At 35.1% G+C, this 26,805-nt stretch overlaps 4 protein-coding genes across 5 annotated transcripts; 3 read left to right on the plus strand and 1 right to left on the minus strand.

The window, feature by feature from the left end:
• Nucleotides 1-8,248: 8,248 nt before the first annotated feature.
• LOC108222181 (dehydration-responsive element-binding protein 2D) lies at nt 8,249-8,686 on the plus strand. The gene has a single exon (XM_017396090.2). It carries the CDS (start codon nt 8,249-8,251, stop codon nt 8,684-8,686), a length of 438 nt encoding a protein of 145 aa, XP_017251579.2.
• A 4,480-nt stretch (nt 8,687-13,166) lies between these two features.
• On the plus strand, nt 13,167-15,527 carry LOC108195875 (uncharacterized). The gene is made up of 2 exons (XM_064082331.1): nt 13,167-14,085; nt 14,179-15,527. Exons 1-2 carry the CDS (start codon nt 13,217-13,219, stop codon nt 15,293-15,295), a joined length of 1,986 nt encoding a protein of 661 aa, XP_063938401.1. The 5' UTR covers nt 13,167-13,216; the 3' UTR covers nt 15,296-15,527.
• Nucleotides 15,528-17,274: 1,747 nt separating this feature from the next.
• LOC108204811 (purple acid phosphatase 3-like) lies at nt 17,275-20,578 on the plus strand. The gene is made up of 7 exons (XM_017374436.2): nt 17,275-17,501; nt 19,136-19,292; nt 19,408-19,515; nt 19,625-19,752; nt 19,889-20,017; nt 20,127-20,194; nt 20,284-20,578. The coding sequence occupies exons 1-7, from the start codon at nt 17,316-17,318 to the stop codon at nt 20,495-20,497; spliced, it is 990 nt and encodes a 329-aa protein (XP_017229925.1). The 5' UTR covers nt 17,275-17,315; the 3' UTR covers nt 20,498-20,578.
• Nucleotides 20,579-20,631: 53 nt separating this feature from the next.
• Nucleotides 20,632-26,449, minus strand: LOC108204810 (RNA demethylase ALKBH10B). 2 transcript variants are annotated; one of them, XM_017374434.2, is made up of 8 exons: nt 25,960-26,448; nt 25,570-25,701; nt 24,423-24,541; nt 24,184-24,301; nt 22,366-22,485; nt 22,120-22,232; nt 21,892-22,046; nt 20,632-21,633 (listed from the first exon to the last, which is right to left on the minus strand). In XM_017374434.2, the coding sequence occupies exons 1-8, from the start codon at nt 26,345-26,347 to the stop codon at nt 20,958-20,960; spliced, it is 1,821 nt and encodes a 606-aa protein (XP_017229923.1). In that variant the 5' UTR covers nt 26,348-26,448; the 3' UTR covers nt 20,632-20,957. The 2 variants fall into 2 exon arrangements, with proteins under 2 accessions (XP_017229923.1, XP_017229924.1); XM_017374435.2 differs by having other exon boundaries at nt 20,784-21,633; nt 25,969-26,449.
• Between the last annotated feature and the right edge of the window lie 356 nt (nt 26,450-26,805).

Raw genomic sequence — 26,805 nt, forward strand, 5'->3', positions numbered from 1 at the left:
TCTTGTCTGCATTTTCATTTCAATTATCATAATCTGTCCTAATCACTCCGGCGCTCTTGCCTTCTCAAGGATTCTTAATGTTATAAATTGCGTGGTCCGGTTTGCTCCAACAACACTGTTTAGGAAGCTGGTCCCTCCCAAGCTATCGTCTGCATATTTCAATCAAATTATCAATACAAAATTTCTTCACATTTTCTAAAAAAATATGTACAATTTTTTGAGGTCAGAGATAGCTCTAGCATCCCCTAGCCCCCTCTGGTTCCGCCATTGAACTCTTGTATTCACATAAAAATTTAGGATTAAACCCTTGGCCTGAAGAAACTGCTCAAAGATGGTTGTATCAATCGTTTGTCAGGGACCCGGACCCATATATGTATATGTTATTGCATGTAGCACATCTATGCGCAGATAACACATTGATTAATTAAGCTTTTAATTTGAAGATAAGTATAACCAAAACGATCAAAAATTACAGGCGTACATTAAGTATAACTCTGTGAGGAGCAAGAATGACGACTTTTGTTTGTGACTGCAGTATAATCTATTCAAAAAATAGTCTTGCAGTTTGTCTCCGTCTACTCCCTCTGTAATTGTTATAAGCAGCTAGAATTATTAATTTCTGTATTGAGTCTATTCATAACGAATGAAAATTGAAGAGCTCATTCTTAAGTTAAAGCTGCTGCAAAGTGCAAAGCAGCGGAAACTACACAAAATGTATTGAGCTCAAATAATGTCTCAATTTATCATATGTAATTTCTAACAGTAGTTAATTAATTAAATCACTCTCAAGCAAGAGTAGGTTTCGGTGGTGAAGGGTAGTGTGGTTGATTTTGTCTAGCCGAATAACAGATTCAGTTCGACAAATTTGAGATATGAAATGCGGAATGTGATGATTTCTGGGCTCTGCTGTATTGCACCAGTGGAAATAATATCTTTGACAAACACAGATCCCACTAGGCAATATATATAACTCGTCATCAACTTGCTACAGATTACAATTGTCTGCACATGGAAGAGACTGAGAGACACAAGATCTCATGCATGAATCACACACACAAACACACAGTGTTCTGGATCAAGTTGATGGTAGAATAAGAACTGAATGACTAGGACGTGAGTGGAGTAATGGGCTAACTTTGGCCTATATGCTTAGGACCTGCAAAGCTAATTGCGGATTTGGTGATATGAAATCCCCAGTTGATATGTCATTTGGATTGAGATAAAGTTTTAAATTCGGATACTACAGTAGATGCATTTTCCTTGAGCTCAGCTAAATATCATTTGCAAAGAAACAATATTATGTCATGAAACAACTTTTAAGTATGAAAAACAAAGGAAGATAGAAATAGAGATAAGAAGTTGTTGTGGACTATCAACTACTACTGGTATGAATTGGTTAGCTGATTTCAGACTGTTTAAGAAACAAAATGTAGTATGCATTTTCACACGTTTAATTAGTCAATCTAATTTGTTTGTTAAGTGCTAAAGGCTAGCAGAATTTGTCCACCAAAGAACTGGAAGTTCATAGAGATATGTGGCAGATGCTTCTTTATATTACAAGGAAACTTGATACACTCTCCGGCTCGATCATATGGGAAAAAATTTTGTGTGTGTGTTTTGAGATGTCGCTAACAATAATTTGCGTTGTAGTGTCCTAGAATTTTCGATCGTGGGATATTAAGGTTGTGGTACGGGATCATATTGGTCGAGTTATTCATGCCTTTCGGGTCTTTCTTCCTATTTGTCACAGTCTGTGACATTAGTGAAACAATTTGACAGAGTTAGTTAGTCAGTTGGAGGGAGATTGGTTAGCTGACAGTTATAAAATGAATGGAGAGACATTCATTTCAGTTAGTCTTGGCTCATAACTTGTACTATTCTTCTTCCTTCCTACTATTCTCTAGTTCTGGTAGCATATTCTGTTAGATGTTCTTGTAATGTTCCATTTGTATACACATTTGAGTTGAAATCAGAAATTGAGTTTAGTCAATAACGTGACATTTGGTATCAGAGCTGTTCGATTCTTGGTAGAAAATCATGGCTAGTAGCACGAGATCTCGCTCAGTTGAAGAGCAATGGAAGGATTTAGAACACAAGATTCAAGAAGTTAGTAATTCTTGTCATAAGAAGATTGCAGAGTGTACCACAGTAATGGAAAGTAAAATCATAGGGAAAATGGATCAATTGATGACATTGGTCTCGGATTGTGATGCTAAAATTGAAGCATACAATGTCACCATGGGGGAAAGAATCTCAGTGGAAGTAGCTGGATTGTTGCAGAAGAATAATTGGGAAAAGAGAGTTGGGAGAGATGGAGAGATTTGGGTGGAGAGATCTCCTTTGTTGCAGACCCCCACAGGGAACAATAAAAATGAAGGAGATGGGGGAAATCATAAGGAGAAGCAAGGCCAGAACAGGAATATGTTGCCGCATCAACCCAGGTTGGAGATATCAAGTTTCTCAGGAGAGGATCCAAGGTCATGGATCAGGAAATGCAACAAATATTTCTTGTTGTATCAGGTTAGTGATTCTTGCAAACTAGATATTGCTGAATTACATTTGGAGGGTAAAGCAGATTTGTGGTACCAGAGTTTTAAGTTGGTTAAGGGAAGGGTTACTTGGTTAGAATTCTGTGACACTATAATGAGCAGATTTGGTAAAAATGGGGGAATTGACTTTCAAGAAGAATTCAATAAACTAACTCAAACAGGGTCTTTGATGGAGTATGTTGAGAAATTTGAGGAACTAAAAGCATTGGTGCTGTATAGGAATGTTCATCTTGGAGAGAGTTATTTCATTTCTAGTTTTGTGTCTGGGTTAAAGAGTGAACTTAAACCAATGGTAAGATTGATGAAACCAAGATCACTAATGGATGCTATTGAAGTAGCTCAGTTTCAAGAACAGACAATTGAGGTATTGTTGAGGAAGCAGGAGGTGAAGAAACCCTATAATGGTAGTTCTGGTACCAAAACAGTGGTAGAAAAGAAAGAAGTTACAGAAGAAAAGAAGTCTTCACCAACTAACTATTTCAAGAAAATATCACCAGAGGAATTTCAGTACAGGAAAAACAACCATTTATGCTATAAGTGTGGAGAAAAATATGGTCAAGGCCATGTTTGTAAAAATCAGCAGTACACTTATATGCTGATAGATGATGACAAAGATAAAGAAATAGTTAAATGGTTGGATGAGGAAGAGGAGGAATTGGGGGGTACAGTCACAGAGGTGTCCTTGAATGCTTTGTCTGAAAGTATGTTGAGGAAAACAATTACATTGGAAGGTCAGATTAAAGATAAGAGGGTGAGAATTTTAGTAGATACTGGTAGTTCACTAACAGTAGTGGATCAAAAAGTGGCTGAAGAATTGGGATTGGAAGGTAAAGAAAAGGAAGCTGTTACTGTAAAAATGGCTGATGGAAGAACAGTTGTTAGCAAGTTGGTGATTCCAAGAATGAAATGGAATGTGCAAAACTATAAGTTCTGTTGTGATGTAAGGATATTGAATATAGGAAATTGGGATATGATTGCAGGTGTGGATTGGCTGGAACAGTACAGTCCCATTTTATTTGATTTCAAGAAATTATTTCTGACTTTGCAAGCTGATAAAGAAGTGACAGAACAAATGGTTTTACAAGGAGAAGTGAAAGAAACAACATCTATAAGACTGGTCAGGGGGAAGGAATTACAGGATTATAATAAGGAATTGGTGAAAAAACAAATATCAAAGGAAGTAGTGAATGCTGTGGGACAAGAAGGGCAGCCAGCTAAGCAGGAGTTACCAGAATCCATTCAACAGCTGCTGGAACAATATACATCAGTATTTGAGATTCCACAATCTCTACCTCCAAACAGGTCTGTTGATCATTCCATACCTTTGATTCCTGGAGCAGAACCTTTTAAATTGAAACCTTATAGATATCCCCATTCTCAAAAAACTGAGATTGAGAATCAGGTCCAAGAAATGCTGAATTCTGGTATTATCAAGGCTAGTAATAGTCCATATGCTTCTCCAGTAATTCTAGTCAAAAAAAAAGATAATTCTTGGAGGTTTTGTGTGGATTATAGGCATTTGAACAAGATTACAGTCAAAGATAAATTTCCTATTCCAAATATAGATGAATTACTGGATGAATTACATGGTTCTACAGTATTCTCTAAGCTGGATTTGAGATCTGGATATCACCAGATCTTGGTGAAGCCAGTAGACACTGCAAAGACTGCTTTCCAAACACATCATGGGCATTTTGAATTTGTGGTAATGCCTTTTGGATTGACAAATGCACCAGCCACATTTCAAGCTTTAATGAATCAGATTTTTACTGATTTTCTGAGGAAGTTTGTACTAGTATTTTTTGATGATATTCTTGTCTACAGTCCAGATTTGGATACTCATGTAACACAATTGGGGAAGGTGTTAAAGATTCTGCAGGAACATCAGTTATTTGCTAAGATGTCTAAGTGCTCTTTTGCTGTCAACTCAGTAGAATATTTGGGACATCTAGTGTCAAGTGAAGGAGTGAGCATGGATCCTGCTAAAGTAGAAGGAGTCATGTCTTGGCCTATTCCAGAGTGTGTCAAGGATTTAAGAGGATTTTTAGGGTTGTCTGGATACTACAGAAGATTTATCAAGGGATATGGAATCATATCTAGGCCATTAACAAATCTTCTCAAGAAAGATGGTTTTAAATGGGGATTAGAAGCTGAGACTGCTTTTAATGAATTAAAGAAAGCTTTATGTACAGCACCAGTGTTAGCTATGCCTGATTTTTCTCAATCATTTATTCTGGAAACAGATGCTTGTGGGAAAGGTATGGGTGCTGTCTTAATGCAAAATTCCAGGCCAATTGCTTATTTGAGTAAGGCTTTTAATAGTAAAAATTTGGGTCTTTCTGTTTATGAGAAAGAATTGCTGGCTTTAGTGATGGCTGTCACAAAGTGGAAACACTATTTAGTAGGAAATCACTTTATAATTAGGACAGATCACCAGGCACTTAAACATTTGTTGGAGCAGCAATTACATACCACATTACAATATAAGTGGATGACAAGGTTGTTGGGACTTGATTATGAAATTCATTATAAAAAAGGAGTGGAGAATGTTGCAGCTGATTCATTATCCAGAAGTATGGAAAATAAAGTGATCAATAGTGAAGGGGTAGTGGCTGCAATATCAACAGTTCAGCCAGTATGGATTCAGCAAATTGAAAAGAGCTATGAGAATGATGCTGCTTGCCAACAAATCATAAGCAAAATTTTGTTAGATCCTCAAGGTGACCAAGAATTTGAATATGTGCAAGGATTACTGAAGAAGGAGGGGAAGATTTATGTGGGAAGTACTGGAGAAGTGAGGAAGAAAATAATTCAAGCTTTACACTCTTCTGCTTTGGGGGGGCATTCTGGCCAAACAGCTTGTTTGCAGAGAATTAAACTAGCGTTTTACTGGCCAGGAATGAAAGGTGAGGTTTGTGAGATTATTAGAAGTTGTGAAGTATGCCAGAGAAGCAAAAATGAACATGTACAATATCCTGGTTTATTACAACCATTGGAAATACCTACACAGGTTTGGAAAGAAATTTCAATGGACTTTGTAGAGCAATTGCCAGAATCAAATGGGAAGGATACAGTACTGGTAGTGGTGGATAGGCTCACTAAGTATGGGCATTTTATTGCTTTAAAGCATCCTTTCTCTGCCAAAGAAATTGCAGATGTTTTCTTGGATCAGATCTTTAAACTTCATGGATTGCCTAATTCCATTGTGAGTGACAGGGATAAAATCTTTACAAGCACTTTTTGGACTTCAGTTTTTGAGAAATTGGGAATAGCATTACATTTCAGTACTGCTTACCATCCTCAGTCTGATGGACAAACTGAAAGGCTGAATCAGTGTTTGGAATCATATTTGAGGTGTTTTACCAGTGAAAGACCTAGTAGCTGGAGTTCTTGGTTAGCAATGGCTGAATTTTGGTATAATACCTCTTTTCATTCCAGCTTGGGCATAACACCACATGAGGCTCTTTATGGAGTAAAACCAGTACCATTGAGCATGGGAAATTTACAGGACATGGTTATACCTGCAGCTCAGGACATGTTACAGAAAAGGGTACAAGTAATGCAATTACTCAAGGAGAATCTGGTGAAAGCTCAGAACAGGATGAAGTATTTTGCTGATACTCATAGAACAGATAGAGAATTAAATGAAGGAGATTGGGTTTACTTGAAGTTGCAACCTTATAAACAACAATCAATTGCTATAAGGAGTTCTCTTAAGCTATCTGCTAAATTTTTTGGTCCTTTCAAGGTGATTAAGAAGGTTGGGAATGTAGCTTATAAATTGCAATTGCCTGAACAATCAAGGGTACATCCAGTCTTTCATGTTTCATTGCTTAAGAAACATGTGGGAGCTACACCAATTACATCAGGACCATTACCAGCTTATGATAAAGATGATGTAGTAGCACTGGAACCTGAAGAGATTCTGCAGAGAAGGCAGATTACTAGGAATACTCAGCTAATCACACAATGGCTGATTAAATGGAAAGGACTAGAAAATAATGAAGCTTCTTGGGAGGATTCCACTTTCATCACTGGACAATTCCCTCAGTTCCAAGCTTGAGGACAAGCTTGTTGTTAAGGGGGAGCATTTGTCACAGTCTGTGACATTAGTGAAACAATTTGACAGAGTTAGTTAGTCAGTTGGAGGGAGATTGGTTAGCTGACAGTTATAAAATGAATGGAGAGACATTCATTTCAGTTAGTCTTGGCTCATAACTTGTACTATTCTTCTTCCTTCCTACTATTCTCTAGTTCTGGTAGCATATTCTGTTAGATGTTCTTGTAATGTTCCATTTGTATACACATTTGAGTTGAAATCAGAAATTGAGTTTAGTCAATAACGTGACACTATTATGCGTGTGGCCCAACTCGCTCGCTGCTAACAAGACTTGTTTCGTTATTATACAGGGTTGGAACATTGGGCCGGAAGGCCCGGAACGGAATATTGATATGATTATTAATTTATTGATATGGACCTAATCTCATAAATTATCTGATATAATATTGGTGTATAAATATGTTTAAATATATAATATATTATGAATATATTTTGTATAATTATCATTCTGATATCTCATCAGTGTACACTATTATAATATTATTTATATTGATCAGTCGTTAAATTTTTTATCTATTATATACGATTCAAGTAAGTTTCGAAAAATGTGACATTCTAATTAATCGTTAATCAATTAGTTTTCCTCTCACAACCAATATATATTCTAATTATTAACTATTGTCTATTGTGTCCCTCAAATGCCATAGAGTCATATTATTATCAATTGATACTGTCTGCAGAAAGTTGACCTACTGTTATAGATCAAAGGTTGTGTTTACTTTGGAGTGAATGGAATGGGGAGAGAATAGAATGAATTTTGTATTTTAAAATGATGTTGATCAAAGAAATTATATATAATTTTCATTCCTTCAATCATTCCAATTTTACTATTATAACTTTAACTTTAAATCACATGTTTTGTAAGAAATGCTTATTCTATTTTCACATCATGTTTCTTCACAATCTTTCTCACAAAAAATTTAACTACATCCATATATTCTCATTATTATTTCATACTTAATTCTTTCTCCTTAAAACTTCTATATAACCTAAGTGTTCTGTGCTGAATTTGATCTATTTAACTTTGCCAGTTAACTAAAACCGTTTTGTTATAATGAGATAAATATATTATATGTAAATTATAATTACCGATTAATAAATATGAATAATATATCATCTTTATAGCAGTAATAGTCAACTTCTTTTTTTAAAGATGACACTGCCACACTGGTAAGTGGTAAATTAAAATTAAAATTACTTTTCGTAAATATATTTGCAGCTGCTTTCTACTAGCTTATTATCCCAAAGATTGGAGAAATGTTTTTGAGTAGCATATTGCAGTCATCTAACATTAATACAGAGAAACATCGGGAAACAGGTCCCTGACGTTGAGGTAGCTAAATGGAGCAGCTTAAAGTGAAAGCAGTGCATGGGGTGAAGACACGTATCATTACGTTGCCACCTTGCATTGCCATCTGGCTCACACTACGCTTCCATACGCATCAAGATTATTCCAGCGCTCTGTACGTTACATTAATTTATCTATATATTTAAACATAAATCACATGTGCTTAAGTAACTAGAATAGAAAGTGTCAAGTTCAGTGACCTCTCTTTCTAGTGAAAAAACCAGGAACAAAATGGACAAGGCAGAAACAGATAGCAGCACTAGGAGCAATAAGAAGCAGAAAACGTCGTCGTATTCGAGAAGAGGGTGCATGAAAGGCAAAGGAGGGGAGGAGAATGGGCTATGTAACTACAGAGGCGTGAGGCAAAGAAAGTGGGGGAAATGGGTAGCTGAAATAAGGCACCCTGGCTCCAGAGTCTGGCTCGGAACCTTCAATACTTCTGTGGAAGCTGCGCTTGCTTATGATGATGCTGCCTTGAAAATGTACGGTCCCTCAGCTACTCTCAATTTGCCTGTCACTACTAGTAGTACCAATACTACTGGTGCAGCAGCTGGGCCTGATATTATTGAGCCAAGTTGTGGAAATGATTTATCAGGTGAAATATCTGTTTTGCTGGAGGACTTTCAGGATTTAGCACCTCCCACTTTGCTTAATTGGTGGAAGGATTAGGATGGCTTGTCTTAGATATACTTGTGTGTGAGACAGTGTGAGAGAATTACAATTACAAATATATAGATAGAGTTAATTAACATGGAGCGTGAAGCTCATAATATGCATGCATGCGAATTAATATATGAACCGCGACTCTTTCTTGAGTTACATATACAATCCAGCTGGTTAATTAGTGTAATCATCAGTTACTCCATGCCTGTTTGGGTGCATAATATAAGCACATCTTTTTTGGAAAAGCCAACTTCTGTTTTTTTTTTTTTTTACCTGTTTGTGTAAAAACAAACAGTTGTGAAGCACTTAAAAGAAGTTAAGAATGCTAGCTTTTGTTTCGGGACTTCTACTTATTTTCCAAACACTTTAATCACTTATAAATCGTAACTTGCTTCTACTTCTACTTCACCTTTTTTACTTTAAGCAAGAATCACTTATTTTAAACCCACTCAAATGGTCTCTCCATCGCTCCCAAAAAGAGCTGGCCACTTCTTTTTGCAGACATCTCGACGTGCTTATTGTAATTTGTACTTATAAGGCTATAAACATAAATTTTTGAAATTATTTTGTTTCATATAAAATATAATATCATATTATTAGAAAAAATAGAAACTTTGAAAAATAATATTTTCAATACTTTTCCGAGCGTATAGGCTTGACCTTTTGGACTATGTTCTTTTTTTTTTTTTTGTCATTATTTGTTATTGTGAATTGCTCAACTGTATGAAATCTTCCAAATGGCTTGCGATATGATGGCGATATAACTTAAAACTGTTTGAGAGAGACTTTTGAAGTTGAGATTAATCAGTTTTACATTCCTGCGCAAGAATTAACTGATGGAGATCTCAAGTGCATGGCTTTACGGTTGTCACGTGGCCGATCTTTTCAGCATTTCTCGCTCAAGGTTGAGAAATATTGTTCAGATATTCTTCTTTCCTTTTATTTTATTTAATTTATAACTATAAAATATCTCAGATGTTCTTGTTCTATTTGTTTTGAAGAATAGTTTTAGACTTTCAGTTGTTTTCGTAGCTGAAAAAATCTTTCGTAGTTTTAGTTTGCTCGATGTCAAACAAAATAAAATCATGTATGCAGACTAATTATTTGTGACTGGTGACTACATATGACATTGAGGTTAATCTTTCTGTGGTCAGTGAGAAATTGAGATCCACAGAGGTCGTAAGAAGATTGAATATAAAAATGATTTGAATCTGCGAAATGAAACTCTCATTTTAACTGTGTTTCTTAATTACTCCATCTGTCAAGTAATTTTAATTTGAATAATGCTGAATTTTTTTTTGGGACAAATTAAACCGCCTTTTAGTTAAGCTAATCAACTATTGTAGCTAGCCAAGTAATTTTAATTTGAATAATGCTGAATTTTTTTGGTGACAAATATGACTTATATGCTATAACCTTATTATATGCTATAATGTTACAAATGAGTAACTGTTTAATAACCTCTCGGAATGAATTAGGATCGAACCTAGAACTTGGGACAACAATCGGCCTTTATAAATGAGAAAAATAAATATAAGTGGCTATTACGTGAAATAAAAAGTGAAATTAATATTAACTGATTCTCACACCGGAGGTAAATCAGGAGTCAGCCTCTCGAATTCTTTTTCCTACATATTATTCAGACGTTCAGTGTGAGGCAGAAAACCGGTTCCACTCTCTAAATACAAACTAAAGACCTCTTCCACTACAAGAAACTAGTCTTTGAGGGACCAAAAGTATTAGCGACCGCAAAATCGGTCGGTAATACTGAACAACAGCGACCGCCTTCAGCGACAACCAATATCGTCGTCGCTAATACCCCATCAAGACCGTCGGCCGTCGCTAATTCGTCGCATTGAGAAAATTTTCCCAAAAAATAAAGGGAAAATTGACGCCAACTTTATTAACGACCACCTCTTTGTTGCGACCGAAATGAGTCGCTAATGTTGCCACGTCATCATAGTATCAGCGACCGCACGTGGTCGCTAAAAGTGGTCACTGTATATTTCTCTTGACATCATTTTCTATAAGAATGTTGACCATAACCTAACTATATTTATGATTTTAAATTTGGTTAACACTAAAATATGGTATACAGATGATTACTCTGCAGATTTTGGTTTTAAAAGGTTGGATACCTTTCAAGTTTAGTAACATGAAAATGGTAAAAGACTTCTAACATAGAAGTATTATTTATAAACAATTAACCAATCAGAATTCATTTGTGGGACCGTGGTGCCGGTTGTGAGTTACATGTTACATTATTTTAAGATCAATGTGTGCCTTGGGCCCCTTAGTTCTTGGGACAGGTAGCGCCCTGTACCCGGTGCTTGATGCTCGGCTGATCACGGTATCAGCACAACGCACCATAAGCGAATGATTTTTCACAGAATAATTTTAAATGATTATATTCTCTTGTAATTGTCATTTTTTTATAAAAAATATTATTGTTGTTCTCTATTGTTGAAAATACTTGGCAGGTTACATATAGAATCTGGTATGCTTCAATCTCCTTCTATTTGTTACATTTGTTCTTTTATATATATTTGCTGAGCACCTCTTGCTCACTCTTGCAATTCCTTTTAACCTTTTCAGCTGGAGCTTAAGATGATTCGTTTGTCGAGCCGCACGTAAGAGTAATGTTAGGCGAGATTCTCGGGGAGATGTCCACAAGAAAAGTTCTGGTTAGAATTGTTATATTTAAGTTTAGTTGTATAAAGATATATTTATTGGTTATCGGTTACTCTTCTTATCGAGATTAATGTAGTTTAAGTTGTAATAAGATTTGAAATTTTGGTTTCTGATTTTAATGTTGTAACTTATTAGCTAGCGATCCTGTTTTAGGAAGTCAAAGTGATTTTAATATAAATCTCTTTTAAAATGTTCAGATTTTGAAATATTTGTTTTATCTTCTTATGCAAATACAGATTTTTAAATGATTTTTGTTCTAGTGGCATCAAATCCAAATCCCGGATCTGTGAGATCGCATAAACAGCAACTTGTTTTTGTTTTTGAAACATAACAGAATATTTTGTCACATGCTAGCAGTTATAATTTCTTGTGCACATGCTAGTTTATATTTGCATAAAATGACTTGATTTATCATTTAGTCGACCTGATGTCACATAATGTACTTATAATGTACTGGTATCTGCATAACGTAACATAATTACAAATATGTAAAAACGATCATTTCCACTGACTTTCATATTTGGTCACTTTTATTTGGTGGTTTTTATTATTTTTTCTCGTAATGTTTGCAGGATCCTTGATCGAGATTTTTATAAGTTTTTTCTTCCCAGACATTATAATATAATTGTATAAATGTCCGGACATATCTTTCATGTATTTCGGTTAGATGATAATTTTTTTGAATGAATAAAATCCTTTGTAGCAGTTATTGTCTCGAGATACAACTCATCTACGAAAAATACAGACCCTGATAAGAAAAATGAAAAAAAAAAAGAGGACGCTTCTGCAATTCTTACAATAATAACTTATTTACAGGCTCTCCGAAATATACTTGCACCGGCACTGATCCTGTTATTTGTCCAAGTCTCTGGCTATCCTGTTTATTTGTTGAATCTGATCAATGAAAATAATAATTAATGATTTAGTTTTATTTTTTAAATTTGATTTTATAAAAATATAAAAATCATTAATAAAATATATTATAATTTATTATTATGCTAATAACTTTTATTATCAATAGTTATAAATAAAAAATTATCAAAATTAAGAAATTAAAAATTATTTTCACTTATAAATAAATTCTCACTAATACGACACTTTTTTAAGTTAACCAAATAACTTCTCTACTTGAACTAAACTTTTATTATTGGGCTTCGGTATATAATTCAGAATCATCTTATTTTAGTTAAAACTTAAGTATCAGCTTATAAATCAAATGAAGTTGAAAATTCTAATATTTTTGGTGTCTTATTTTTATTTTAAAACTTCAACTTTATAAATATATATATATATATATATTTATTTATTTACAACATTAATACTTTCTTATATCAAATAAGTTCTAAATACCAAATCACGTCAATAAAAAAAAAATTCACTTATGGATAAATACTTTATCATGTTAAGCCAAAATACTTTTGAAAATATTAGAAATGTTTCTTTATATGTTTTAGACCAAATCATTTCAATTTCAACAAACTTAGACTTAATTTACGTGTTCAAGATATTCTAATTCAACTACCAATTTATAGACTAAGAATAATATATGATTGTGGCAAAAAAAAAAAAAGAATAATATATGATTGATTCAACGACACGAAATCAAAAAGAAACAATCGAATAAAGAAAGTCACAAGCCTGCCTGACAAGAAAAAAAGTCGTAGCAAAGCAACCCTGGGACCTTCTTTTTTTTCTTTTTCTTTTATTACTGCTAGTGGGAAAAAAAGTTAAAGGGGAAATTTCCTTGCCATATATTCAAGCGATGGAGCCAATCCATGCATAGAGATATCAGAGCTCATTCACTAATCACTCCACATTTATTTTCATAAATTTTTCTTTTTTTCAATGATGATGAGTTCGACACTTGAGCACTTTAGCCATCCCGAGCATCCCTTGAGATTAAAAGAGGATGTTGTTATCGGAGAGAATGCTAAATGCCATGTCTGCAACAAATCAGTTATTGGTTATCCTACATATACTTGCACCAGTCTTGATGATATTGATTGTCGAAATTTATATCTGCACAAGACTTGTGCGGAACTGCCTGCAACAATAAATCATCACACACATGACGAACATCCCCTCACTCTCCTCCTACGTCCCGTTAATTACATTTGTAGTGTTTGTGATCTTGATGTCAGGTTCGCATATGCATGTGATACTTGTAACTTTGATTTGTGCATCCGTTGTGTAGAATTACCGACCAAGGTTACTCATCACAAGCACGAAAGTCACCTCCTCGCTTTCCTGCCATGCTCGGATTGCTGTGATGTTTGCTATCGCAATGTGAGGTTCGCTTATGTATGTGATAACTGTGAATTTAACGTATGTGTGTCTTGTGCTTTTGAACAGAGAGTGCTTCGTCATGATGGCCATGAGAAGCACATTTTAACATTGATGCCGAGGGAAGCCTTGTTCAAGTGTGATGCCTGTGGAGAGGAAGCTAAAGACTCTTCATATGTATGCACCACATGCGATTTTTGGATCCATAAGAGTTGTGCTATTTCGCCCCTCATAATTCCGGATCCTACACATCACCATCACCCTCTGGAGCTTGTATACTCTATTCCTGACATGCATCGCTACTTTATACGACGATGTAACATCTGCAAACAGACAATTCAGAAATACTACTGGGTATACTATTGTCACAAATGCACATATTTTGTGCACGTGAAATGTGCTGGATTATATTTAAAAACTCCATATGTAGAGTAAGTAACCTTGATCAATTATATTCTAAATTGTCATAAGATAATGTCTTGAAAATTATCATCTGAAAAGTTCAATTTCTTTTTTCTTCTCAGCTATGACATCATCAGAACAGATGACACTGGTGATGAACCTGATTTGATACAATTTCCTTTATCGGGTGAAGAATCACTATTTGATCTCATTGTAACCCAGTGTGGCAAGCTCCAAGGTGAGTTTCAAGGTGAAGGCGATGATCCCCACATAATTGAAGCGCACTGGAGTCATAAAAGCCATCCATTAGAGCAGCTCCAATTTACTCTTAGTTTGAATGATGATGATAATGATGCTGCTGATGATGATAAAAAAGGGTTGATATGTGATGGGTGCATTCAACCGATAACTGTTTCCCATCCATCTTACTACGCATGTATCCCATGTGGTTTCTTCCTCCACTCTTTCTGTGCCACTAAGTTACCAAAAGAGTTGTCCACGGGAGCATCTCCATTTCATCCCGAGCATTCTCTCGTGCTTCGGAAAAGTGATAGCTTCTGTAGTCTTGTGGCATGTGGAGCTTGCCGCTACAGCACGAATGGATTCTTCTATTTATGTGAGACTTGTGATATCAAAGTTGATATCCGTTGTGCATTCTTACCCAATAAGATAAAACATGAACTTCACAAGCACCACTCACTTGTCCAACGTCACTTTTATAAATCTGAGTGTAGTTTAAGTAGGTACGAAATTATTGATTGTGTGGCCTATTCATGCCAAACTTGCATTGGGTTCCAGGTTCATATTTTCTGTGCATTTTATCCAGACAGGATGAACCAAAGATATGATAATCACCAGGTGACCTTGAGACACCCGCCATTCTTCTACGAGGGAGTATTCTACTGTGAAATATGTGAAAAACAAGTTAACAATCAGTGGTGGCTCTATCATTGTGGCAAGTGTGATCATTCTTTTCACTTCAATTGCCTCCGTCCCTACGAAAACGTCAAGGTAGGAGGCACCATTGAATATAATATCAGCAATCGACCACACAAACTTGCACTGGTTTTAAAGGGGAGTGCAGACAAGGACTCTCCTCATTCCTTGTGTTGCAGATGTGGAACTGTATATACTTTTGAATACTTCTTGGAATGTGACGGCTGTGGATTCCGCGTCTGTGTGGAATGTGCGAAAGATATGGATTCAGTGGATCATCAACACCGCACTCCTGTAAAATAAGATTCAGTGTTTTATGAGAGTAATCATCTGAGATCAAGTATGTTGGTGTGAAAACAGGGATTTGCAATCAATTATTGCTCAGAGTATATATGTTTACTGCATGTAATTTGTGAGTTCCATCTATTATGCAATGACGTGCATTATAATTGTAATAAGAATAATATTTCGACTACTAGTTGCCTGAGAATTGATTCATGTATGCATGCTTTATACACATGAATTTTCACATAGCACCGGGCTTATCTTAATAAATACTTGTTCGAAAAGTGATGTTTTGATTTATGTGTTTTAATAATTCTTTTTTATATTTTTAATCAAATAAATTTTTTTTTTTAAGTTACAAACTTACAAACTTTTTTTTTGAATTTTTTTTATTCTCCCGTTGTGTTAATCCTTAGTTATCGAAAGTATATATGTTGAAAATTCTTGAAAAAACATCAAATTTTTTTAAAATAACGCATAAATAAATCGTGCATTCAACACATTTGTAACTGGGGTTCAACATCGGGTGTAGAACACTAATTATCATTGTATTGAATAAATCTATAAAGATGCTTAAACTATACCTCTGGGGTTTGGGTGGGTCTAGAAACATAAATTTTAGTTATATAATACGTTTAACTTAGTTCTCACTTTGAAAAATTAGTTTATGTACTTCTCCAACACAATATTAATTGATGTTCAACAAAATATGTTAAAAAATGTTGAATTCGAATTATATATGTGTTGAACGCATAAAGTTTGTAAGTGTGTACCAGAACTCATCCCTATATATATATATACAAGTGATCAAATACAAACCAACTCTTAAATACAAATTAAAAACCAATTTCCTTACCACTATTTATAACTACGGGTATCAATAATTTATACTGCACTAATCACTATTTTTATACAGTATATAAACAGTGATTTTTATTATTCAAAATTGAGAAAATCTAGTATTGATGATTGATTATATATGATCGATTTCAATCTTAAGAAGGTTCTTGACGGTAACAAGCCGTAAGAGAAGGTGTATGATGGTGGTAAGTAGTCGCTAGTTTTGGTAAGTTATGATGGCAAGTGTCCGTGACTAGTGGTGATGGTAGACGATGGTGGTAATTCATAAAAACGGTTGGTAATGGTGGTAAGAAGTTCATTATTATGTTTTGGGTGAAGATGATGGTCATATACGTTGTGTGTGTGTGTATATATGTGTGTGCATTCATATATTAGACATATGTTATATACAAAATAGTGATATGTGATGTACAAAATAGTGATTACTGCAGTTAATAAAAACAGTGTATGTATATATATGTGTGTGTGTATATATATATATATATATAATGATTTTGCTTATATAATGAAAAAAATAAAAATATATGAAGAAAATCAAGAAATCTATATTTCAAAACGGAAAAATAGGATACGCGTCACAAGATGAGCAAAGTTATTGATGGATGTGTGGCGCAAAGGATGAATGAGTTGCGTGGGTTGCGAGTGAATCCAACCTGCAATAAATTGCATGAAGAATGAATTAGCATGCGTAAAAGTTTGCTCTTCATCATTCAGCTTTGCATCACTTGAACTCGATTATGAACCTTCGTTGTTTCACCTTTGCGCAACCCACCCCGAAAAATTCTGGACCAGAAATATGTAAAAAAAATCAAGAAATCTGGACACTGAAAAGTTTTGAAAAATTCGAAAAATGAAAAACTAATTCAGACTAATATATATTGCAATCGGATTGGGAGTTTCGCAAAAGGTTTCCATTTATTATTCTTTTATTCCCAATTTTTTTGTCTTATTTCATACTTTTGTGGACAAATATATATTTTGTATTAAAATAAATAAGATATTTTTTTGATCAATTAATCATAAAAAATCAAATAAGATAAATGATTTGGGACGGAAGGAATAATAAAATACCTTCGGAAATGACAACTTCTATGAAAATGACCACAGTACACAGGATATATATCCGTGAAAGCATGAGAAAATAAGCACTACGGCTTTTAACGTGTTTACAAAACTCATGCATAAGTACTCTACCATGACCCTCTTTCTCTGCCTCAGCTTTTGCTTGCTTGCCAGCCTTCATTCTGCGGCAGCTGAGCTTCAGACGCTGCACCACCAACTCGGCGGCGAATCACTGAGTTTGCTGGTTGTCGGAGACTGGGGAAGAAGAGGAGCCTACAACCAGTCTCGAGTTGCTCTCCAGGTTCTGCCTTTCTTTCTTTCTCCTCTTCATTTTTGTCAGAGAATTTCAACTTTTTTGCCGATATTTATTATGTTACACCCTCTGTTCTAAAAGTCGGTGATTAATCACGATTAGTCACCGATTAATCGTTGTTCCATAACTCACCAAACTGATTAATTCTCCGATTAATCTCCGATCAATTCAATTAATCCCCGAAAAATCCTTGTTCCGTGACTTCACCGATTAAATCCGATTCCCGCTTTTTACGGCACTGGTTACACCCGATAAAAGAATAATCCGAGAATCAAATATTCTGCAAAATACAGCATACTGAGAAAAATAACCACCGAACCCAATCTTCGGTTGTTTTCAATTTTATACTCTGTGTATCCTGTAATTGATATGAAACTTAAAAATTGTTTTTATTCAGCTCTTTCGAAGGACTAGACCAATATTTTATTAATTTCTCTATATGAACATACGAAACTGCAATACAGCCTTAAATATTTTGGTTCTCAAATTTTAACTTATGTGCAGAATCAAATATTCTGCGGAGTCCAAGAATCAAATATCCTTCTAATATTATGTTACAAAAAAAATTCAAGAATCAACTATTCTGCGGAATATAATATACGGAGAAAATAACCGAATTTTCAGTTGTTCTCATTTTTATTCTCGTATAACATGTAATTGATATGAATCTCGCAAATCATTTTTATTCAGCTCTTTCGAAAGACTTGATCAATATTTTATTTATTACTCTGTTATGAACATATGAAACTGCAACACAGAGTCGATTATTTTGTTACCATCGTCGTTTACCGTTAAATTATTAATTACTACAATTATTCTACAATAATTTGCTTGAATTGTCCGCTTTAGGACCACGTATCCGCAACTAATTTGCCTTGACTTATTAATACAAGAAATGTACGCAAGTAAGATATGACTAATGATTGTATCCAAAACTAGAATAATACATTATATTCGATTTTGATCCTATTTCACTTTGATTGCTTCACGTAATTGCTCATCACAAACACTAAGAGGGGTGTATTGGATTGGGATTTTAAAGCATTTTTTTGCATTCATGAAATCCAAGGGTATTCGATTGGGATTGTTTGAAATCCATTAAAATCTTGAGGTATTCAATTGGGATTTCAAATTATGCTATAAAATCTGGTGGTATTCAATTGAGATTTTAAATTATGCTTTAAAATCCGATAGTATTCAATTTGGATTGTTTAAAATCCATTAAAATCTAATGGTATTCAAATGCTAATGGATTTTTTTGCATTTTATAAAATGATGGATTTTGTGGCATTCTTCGGTGTATTTTAAGTTTTTTGAAATCCCATCAAAATCAATGGGATTTTGAAGCATTTTGCTTAAATCCTATCAACTCTACGACATTTTATCAAGAATCCGCATGAAATCAAAATCAAACACAATTCATTAAAATCCATAGACTAAAAACAATCCATTGAAATCCCAATCGAATACACCCCTCTAGATATCACTAAAATGTATACTTGAATACGTATTCGAGTAATTAAGTTGATATCTAAAGAACCTTGTAATTTACTGACAGTCATTTTTTATTGAAGAAAAAATTGGTCATTGATTAATTGTCTCTGTAATAACATAATCTGCAGATGGGAAAAATAGCAGAGAAATTGGACATTGATTTCATCATATCAACTGGTGATAATTTTTACGATGATGGTCTGACTGATGAAAATGATCCAGCATTTGAAGAATCCTTCAGCAATATTTACACTGCACGGAGCTTGCAGAAGCCATGGTACACTGGTATGCAAATATTTACCCCATCTTTAGTTCATAATTTTTTCTCCAAGGTGAAAAGAGAAAAAAAATATATATATATCATATAGACACTGTTTTTTTATGTCTTGGAGTGTTGCAGTACTGGGGAATCATGACTATAGAGGGAATGCATTGGCGCAATTGAGTCCTACTCTTACACACAAGGACAGCAGATGGTTTTGCCAGAAATCGTATATTCTTAACGCAGGTGAAGTATGATCAACATTTTTATGTAAGAATGCGAACCAAATTATTCGATTCTCGAATGACACTTGGATGTCCTGACTGAATATTTTGTACACATATTTGTTTTGCAGGATTTGCAGAATTCTTCTTTGTTGATACAACTCCTTTTCAAACTAAGTATTTCACTCACCCTAAGGATCATGTGTATGACTGGAGAGGTGTGCTTCCGCGGCACAAATATATTTCTACTCTCTTAAAGGTATTTTTTGCTACTGTGCCTGCTTTAGGCTAGGTGAAGAAGAAGAAGAAGAAGAAGAGCTCTGCAAATAAAATGTATGAACCTGTGTAGTATGCATTTACCTTTTTTTGAGCCAAATTGACCTTTTTTGTGCTAGGATCTGGATGTTGCATTAAGAGAATCAACAGCAAGATGGAAAATAGTTGTGGGTCACCATACGATAAAAAGCGCAGGGCATCATGGTAACACACAGGAGCTTGTTTCTCACCTTCTGCCACTTCTTCAGGTTCGAAAAATGCAGCTTACGAATATAACTATTAGTAATCAATCTAATCAAAGAAACAAAAGAAATAATAATCTTGTGTGTCGAATTCCTAATCGTTACAAAATTTCAGGCAAATAATGTAGATTTTTACGTGAACGGACATGACCATTGCTTGGAACACATTGCCTCTTCCGACAGGTAAACTTGCTATTCTAGTCACTTGCTAAGAAAATGACTATAGAAACTCTGGTATTTTACGACAATGAAATGACGAATTTCATTCACAGTGCATTGCAATTTTTCACGAGTGGAGGAGGATCAAAGGCGTGGAAAGGTGATATAAGTTGGTGGGATCCAGTTGAAAACAAATTTTACTACGATGGGCAAGGCTTCATGTCCATGCAAATCTCTCCCAGTGAGGTTGATGTTGTATTCTATGATGTTTATGGAAATGTTCTGCACAAATGGAGCACTTCAGATGTGCTGTACAATGTCATGTAGAGAGACAGTTTAGATTAATGTACGCAACTAAGATGCTCAACAATGTTCAATAATATAGCAAGCAAAGTTTATCATCCCAAAGTTGGTGTTTAGACAATATAGCTCCAACTCCTTGCAAACTGTCACCCAGTCAGTAATCGGAAAATAGTTCATGAAATAATCTAAAAGTATAAATACCTCAAAATATTCATTTTGTGCAAACATAATCTAAAGGTATAGTTACTTTGGATATATGTTATAGAGAAGTGGAAGTGATTGAAGTGTAGGCTGCAGAGTGATTGTAGTGTACATAACAAAAGAACTCTACATTGTTACTTCAATACTTAAATTTCAGACTAACCAAATATAGGAGTTTCTGCTACCTAGATACGCGATGTTTGCTCTGCTGCTTACGATGTGTGTAAATTCTAAAATTTAGCCGTTCTTGGACTTGCCTCTTCACAATATTGTTTCAGCTGGCTCATTTAGCCACATACCCTTGATGTTCTTCACCGAGTTGTTCACCATTGGTTCCATTGCAATCTTTCCCAGACATTTTGGTTCCATTGCAATCTTTCCCAGACATTTTTTCACTTTCCTTGTCAATGTCTGGAACACTGTTGTTTTCATCATTGAGTTTTGTTGTGCAATTGTCCTTTTCTGCTTGACTAGTCAAACTTTCATTTGTTGATGTCTGGTTAAGTAATTTACCAGAACCAGGAGGAATGAAAACTCCAGTACCAGGAACTGGTAAGCGAGGTGGAGCATGCCCCGGCCCAGCTACAGTCGACCCTGCAGAGGTAGGTGGCAGAGCAACTGGTGTAGGGAAAGGGAGGACTGGTGCAACTGCAGTTGGCATGAACATTGGCTGAACACCATTGGCTGGAGGTAATGGCATACATATGGCTGGAGCGGGTGATACCCCGGTTGAAACTGATGGATGATGTTTGGAGGGCAAAGAGTTGTGTATATGGTTTGGAGATCTACTCTGTGGGGTGACCCATTGGGATTGTGTTGCTGCAGTAGCGGAAGGATAATGACCACTGCTTCTCTTTGGTTGAGACTTGATCAATGTGACAAGGATCCGCTGTTTCTGCAAGGCAGGCAGTGCATATCTCGCAAAATCCGTGGATCTTCCTTGCATAACGAGCATGGATCTACATATTTAGCAGGAGAAACTTAAATAGGACACTTTAGAAAAAAAATAAAAAATCACTACATTATAGGGAGAGACCTAATCCTAATGCCTATGACGTATCTAAATCAAGTTATTTTACAACAAGATTATTCGAAATATAAATATTCCTGATTAGAATACCATTTATTGGTCTACTTTTTTTAACTCATTTGATGTTTAGTTATTTAATGGACCTACAAAGGTGTAACAGAAAACACGAAACACGCAGAGATGTTACCCAGGTGTAATAGAAAGCTTGATCGAACCCTTATAATCCCCCAGACCTTCTGACGCAATCACGTTGCCAAAAGTCATATCACATTCTGTCAAGGAAAGAACGCAAATTGGCCTTCCATATCGACGCGGCCACATAGAAGGCTGTGAGTGATCACCCTATTGGAATTTGAAACCTGATTAGCACTGCCTGTTATTGTACTAAAATATTCCTATGAAATATCTGGCTAACCTCATTGAAGAAGTCAATTATGCAACAATCTGGCTCCACAGTAATTACTTGCAAGGCAATTAAACGATCAATAACATCTTGTAACAAGCCAGGAATAGGTTCAATCCTCCTCTCTGAAATTTCCCAGCCAAAAAAATATATTCAAATATGTAATAAGCTGTTAACAAGATATATTAAATATCATGGTCACAATACTATCATATTTCATTGTTTCATTTTCCAACATATCTATGATGTCAAACATGCCTCTGTAGGTTCTTCCTGTCGTTCCATCTACTGAACGCGAGTCTACAATAGGAACGCCCAATTGAATCATCTCTTTTCCATGCCCCTGTGTCGGTCTGTGGGATGCTATAAATGTTGGTCCTGCTTCAAATTAAACAGCATCTTAAAGATCTATGGACATTCACATGCAAAGTAATCAAGACCATGAAGCACTGGTTACTATTTTCTTGGTACACGTTAATCTTAAATTTACAGTGCCAGGAAAAATGCACAAAGCACGCCAAGCAAAAAAGAGAAAGCAACAGGAACAACTATTTAGCTCCTATGGCAAGTTCACAAACGTGTAATGTAGAATTTGGATTTAGATATGAAATAAAATTACTATTCACACATACACTGATGACAGTCATGGTGTTACAGTAGAGTACAGATAAAATCTGTGAGTTTCAATAATGCATATCGTCTGAGACAACAAAGAATGAAGAAAATATGTGAAGAAAGAAGTATTGATTTAGAGGAACCACGTCATCAGAATGAAACTTCCTATTAGAAACATTGATATCAAGAGTGAGGTATAAGTGCTCCAGGTGATGACAGGGACAAGAGATAACATGATTCGCAAAAGGTTTATATAATGTCCTATAATTAATTGCACATATCATCAACCTGAGTTTCTGTGAAAGAGGTTGGAAATGCTCTATAAATTTCATGGTTTTAGCTTGCTTCTTGGAACCTGAACTTTTATGCTCATGAATATTGTTAAAAAAATATAATCGCAAGTCAAATGCAGATACAAAGAACAATTGTAACCCTCATAGAGAATCAAGTAGGCAGCACATGTCAGATACTTGTTGCCAGGCAAACTGATCTTTCAGTAACAGAAGAATAACAGGAGAAAACAAAAAACAAATCGTAACATGAATTAATATCAAATATAAATTTAAAACATTATCGCTAGGCACCAGCCTAATAAAGTATACAGGAGTTGATGGCTGACAATATAAATTAGACTAACTACTAGCACAGAGATTGGACTACTACTCGACTTCTAATATATATGCCTTCTCGTTTGATCATTATATATGCTTAAGCAAAATAAGAATACAATTTTGCTGAAGATTAAGACAAGCATAAGTGATAATCACCACTGTCCAAATTATTATCTGCATATAAACCGAAAAAGCAGACGCCCTTGCTGAATCTGCATCAACTACAATTGTATATCCTGCAACTATGTACACATGTTCAAAAATGGAGCAGACCTCTTTTACATGTATCTACTAAAATACCGACTCCAAAATGAAATTAAATTTGTGAAACTGAACAGGATGACATAACTTAATAAAAAATGGCTAATCGTTCAAGGCAGACGTTTCTTATGTTTGACAGTAATGGGCTCATGGTAACTAAGCCATATAAATCGAAAGATAAAATGGTCCATACTCTGGGTTTTGGGTAGAAACAGAAAAGGAAATTGCATGTTTTGGACACCAAGTCACAGCAACATAACCACCTTTCAGCCAATGTAAATCTCTGATTCTCAAGACAAATGCATGTATTTAAGTGATTTCTTGTTAATTATTTCTATTAGACAATGATTGTCAAATGTATGTGATGTGGAGTACACTATACAGAATCAGTAAAGCGATGACGTAAAAGTGTACATTAAAAAGATGCTTTCCTTAGACGACTGTGGATATACATATTAGTATTTACCAGATCCAGCGATCACAATGCTCCCAGACAAATAACAAAATCACATATTACAAGGACATCACGTTGTAGGAAGAAATTGGTAGTTACTTTTTTATGTTAAGTTAGAGCACTTTATGAACTTGCCTTGAAAGTGTCCTTTTCTCCCTGTGTTTCTCAAATCATTCACCAATGAAACTAGATTAGAAACTTCAGAGCTGTCTAAGAGCTCTTCGTACAACTTCATTCCATCAACTGCATTAACCTTGAAAAACACTGGTGCATATTAGAGGTAGAAAGGTTACATTAAAGACTAGAAAGTAGACAAATATATAAATGGACAATGGATAATTTCTAGAAACAAATAGCCGTCAAACATTTATTACCGAATTTCCATCTACTATCTCAGTACCAACAAAAGTCTTTGCATTAATTGAAATATCCTTCCTTCCATGGGGAAGGGGCGAGATAGAAGGACCTTTTTCCGGCTTCACCTCACAGGACCCTAAAATATGAACAACAAACTTGGATCGCATTATATAGTTAGAAGTATGTAATCTAGCAAGTGAAGAAAAAGACAAAATGTTGTAAGTTGTAACTGCATTTACACGTACTTCCCTCTGTGTTGACCTCAGTCATTAAAACTTGTGTAACTGGAAAACCATAGATCTTAAGCTAATGACTAGGAGTATGGCTAAGAAAATATAATCATTTATGATAAAAGATTAGTGAATGCGTTTTTGGGGAAGGGATGGTTTTTTGGTACACAGTCATATGACTCATATCAGATGATCGCCCAATGTAAAAATAAAGGAATCATATAGTCAGCATAAACAAAATCATTGCTCATATATATTAGCATATTACGCTTTTGTTTCATACGAATTATGACACTAGTCATTACTCGTAACATATATTGCAATGATTCGTGACACTATGACTGTTTTGTACGGTTGTTAATATGCAAATTTCTCCATCATAATTTATAATGCGGTCCTTGAAAAGCACTTGCATCTTTCTAGAAGAACAAGATAACTGACTATCAGTGTTATACACTGGTCAACAAAATATCAATGACGTAACTTGTCGACAGAAAGCTGATAGAAAGTCCCACAACCATCAATCATGAACTCAACTACATGTATTACATGCAAACTCAAATGATTATACACCTTATATTGCATACTAGCGGAAGGTAATTTGTAATGGTTGAGGTGGATATCAAACCATGCAGGATATACTGGTATCATCTTACCATTTAGATTACAAAAGATTCTTTTCACAAGTGTGAATAGAGTAAGTGATAAGAAAAAGATTTATAGTGCATTTATGTGTCATAGATCACGGTTTCCATAACATTCTCCTCCATGATTTTACCCTTACAAAACAATAAAACTCATGAACAACAACTAGGTCAATATCCTAACCTTCACTCCTCTTGCTTACACTAAAAACAAATCATTTCAAGAAGCAAATGTTTACGATCCTTACCTTAAAGAAACACAAGTACATAAGCAAAAAACAGAGAAGTACCTTTTAAATCAGAAGTAACACCGTCATCCACCCCCTCCCCCTCAGCAGACTCATTCACCGACACATTTCCTGAACTCTGGCTAACAGCATCTACTCGAGATTTTGTGCTCATATTTACTCCATCAACAAAAACTGAAATTCAACATCAATAAATCCTTGATCACCATCTCAAAACACAATTCAAAGCAAAAAAAACCTATTCAACATCACATTGCACTACAATTAAAAAAAAACATATATCCTAATCTCCTCATCATATTATTTCCACAATTCCAATTTCAACTTTCAAGCAATTACCACAACATCCTCAACATTTTCACCATATCAAAAACAAAAACACTAAATTGAATTCACACACACAAAATTACATTAAAATCACTAATTTCATACCCTGATCACCTCTTTTGCCGCCATCAAACCGCCTCCCGGGGGCCTTAAACGGCTCCAACCCCCTCCGATAGCCACGCAACCTCTCTCGCCTCCTCCACGCCGCCTGATCAAGCGAATGCGCCACCTCAGAAACCGAAAAGAAGTGCTGCAAATGCAGAACAGGGTACCAATTGACTCTCCGCTGCTGTAAGCTCCCAATCACACCGTCATACTCTCCGTCGTCGCCGATTGTCTTGAGATGATCACACATTGAGTCGATTATCGCATTGGCAGCTGCGAATTCACTGCGTATCCACGCAATGAACACGTCTCGATCGTCTAGGACCCACTGGGGCTGGTAGTGGGCCATCATCTCTGCTCCGCCGTGCATTTTCTCCGGCATTGCCATTTACAAGCAAAATTTTCTTCACAGAGAATTGTGATTTGTGAGTACACAGAGATTAATAATAAAAGTAGCTGACTATTTCATTTTTATTGTCAGATCTAGAGTTATATATAGAGTGTGAAATGTAAACTAAATTCTATACTATGTATAAATATTGATTAAAGTTGAGTTAGTTTAATGCGTCAAATATGTAAAAATGAACAAATATTTTGAAGTAGGAAAAATAGGTTTTTGAGCTTTTCTATTAAATTTCAAAGATATATGTTTAGATAATCTCGAGTTTAATAAATATCGTGGATAAAAAGATTATTAATTAAGTGGAGTTGTGGATAAAAATGAAAAAAAAAAAGGCTGTTTTTTTTTTGACAAAAAAAAGGCTGTTTTTAAATCAAATGACAATGCGGAATATATTAGCTGAAGTGAATAAGCAGAGATAAAAAATGAAGGATTAGGGTTTGAGT

This window comes from Daucus carota, chromosome 1, assembly GCF_001625215.2.
Source record: "Daucus carota subsp. sativus chromosome 1, DH1 v3.0, whole genome shotgun sequence".
Classification (NCBI taxonomy): domain Eukaryota; kingdom Viridiplantae; phylum Streptophyta; class Magnoliopsida; order Apiales; family Apiaceae; genus Daucus; species Daucus carota.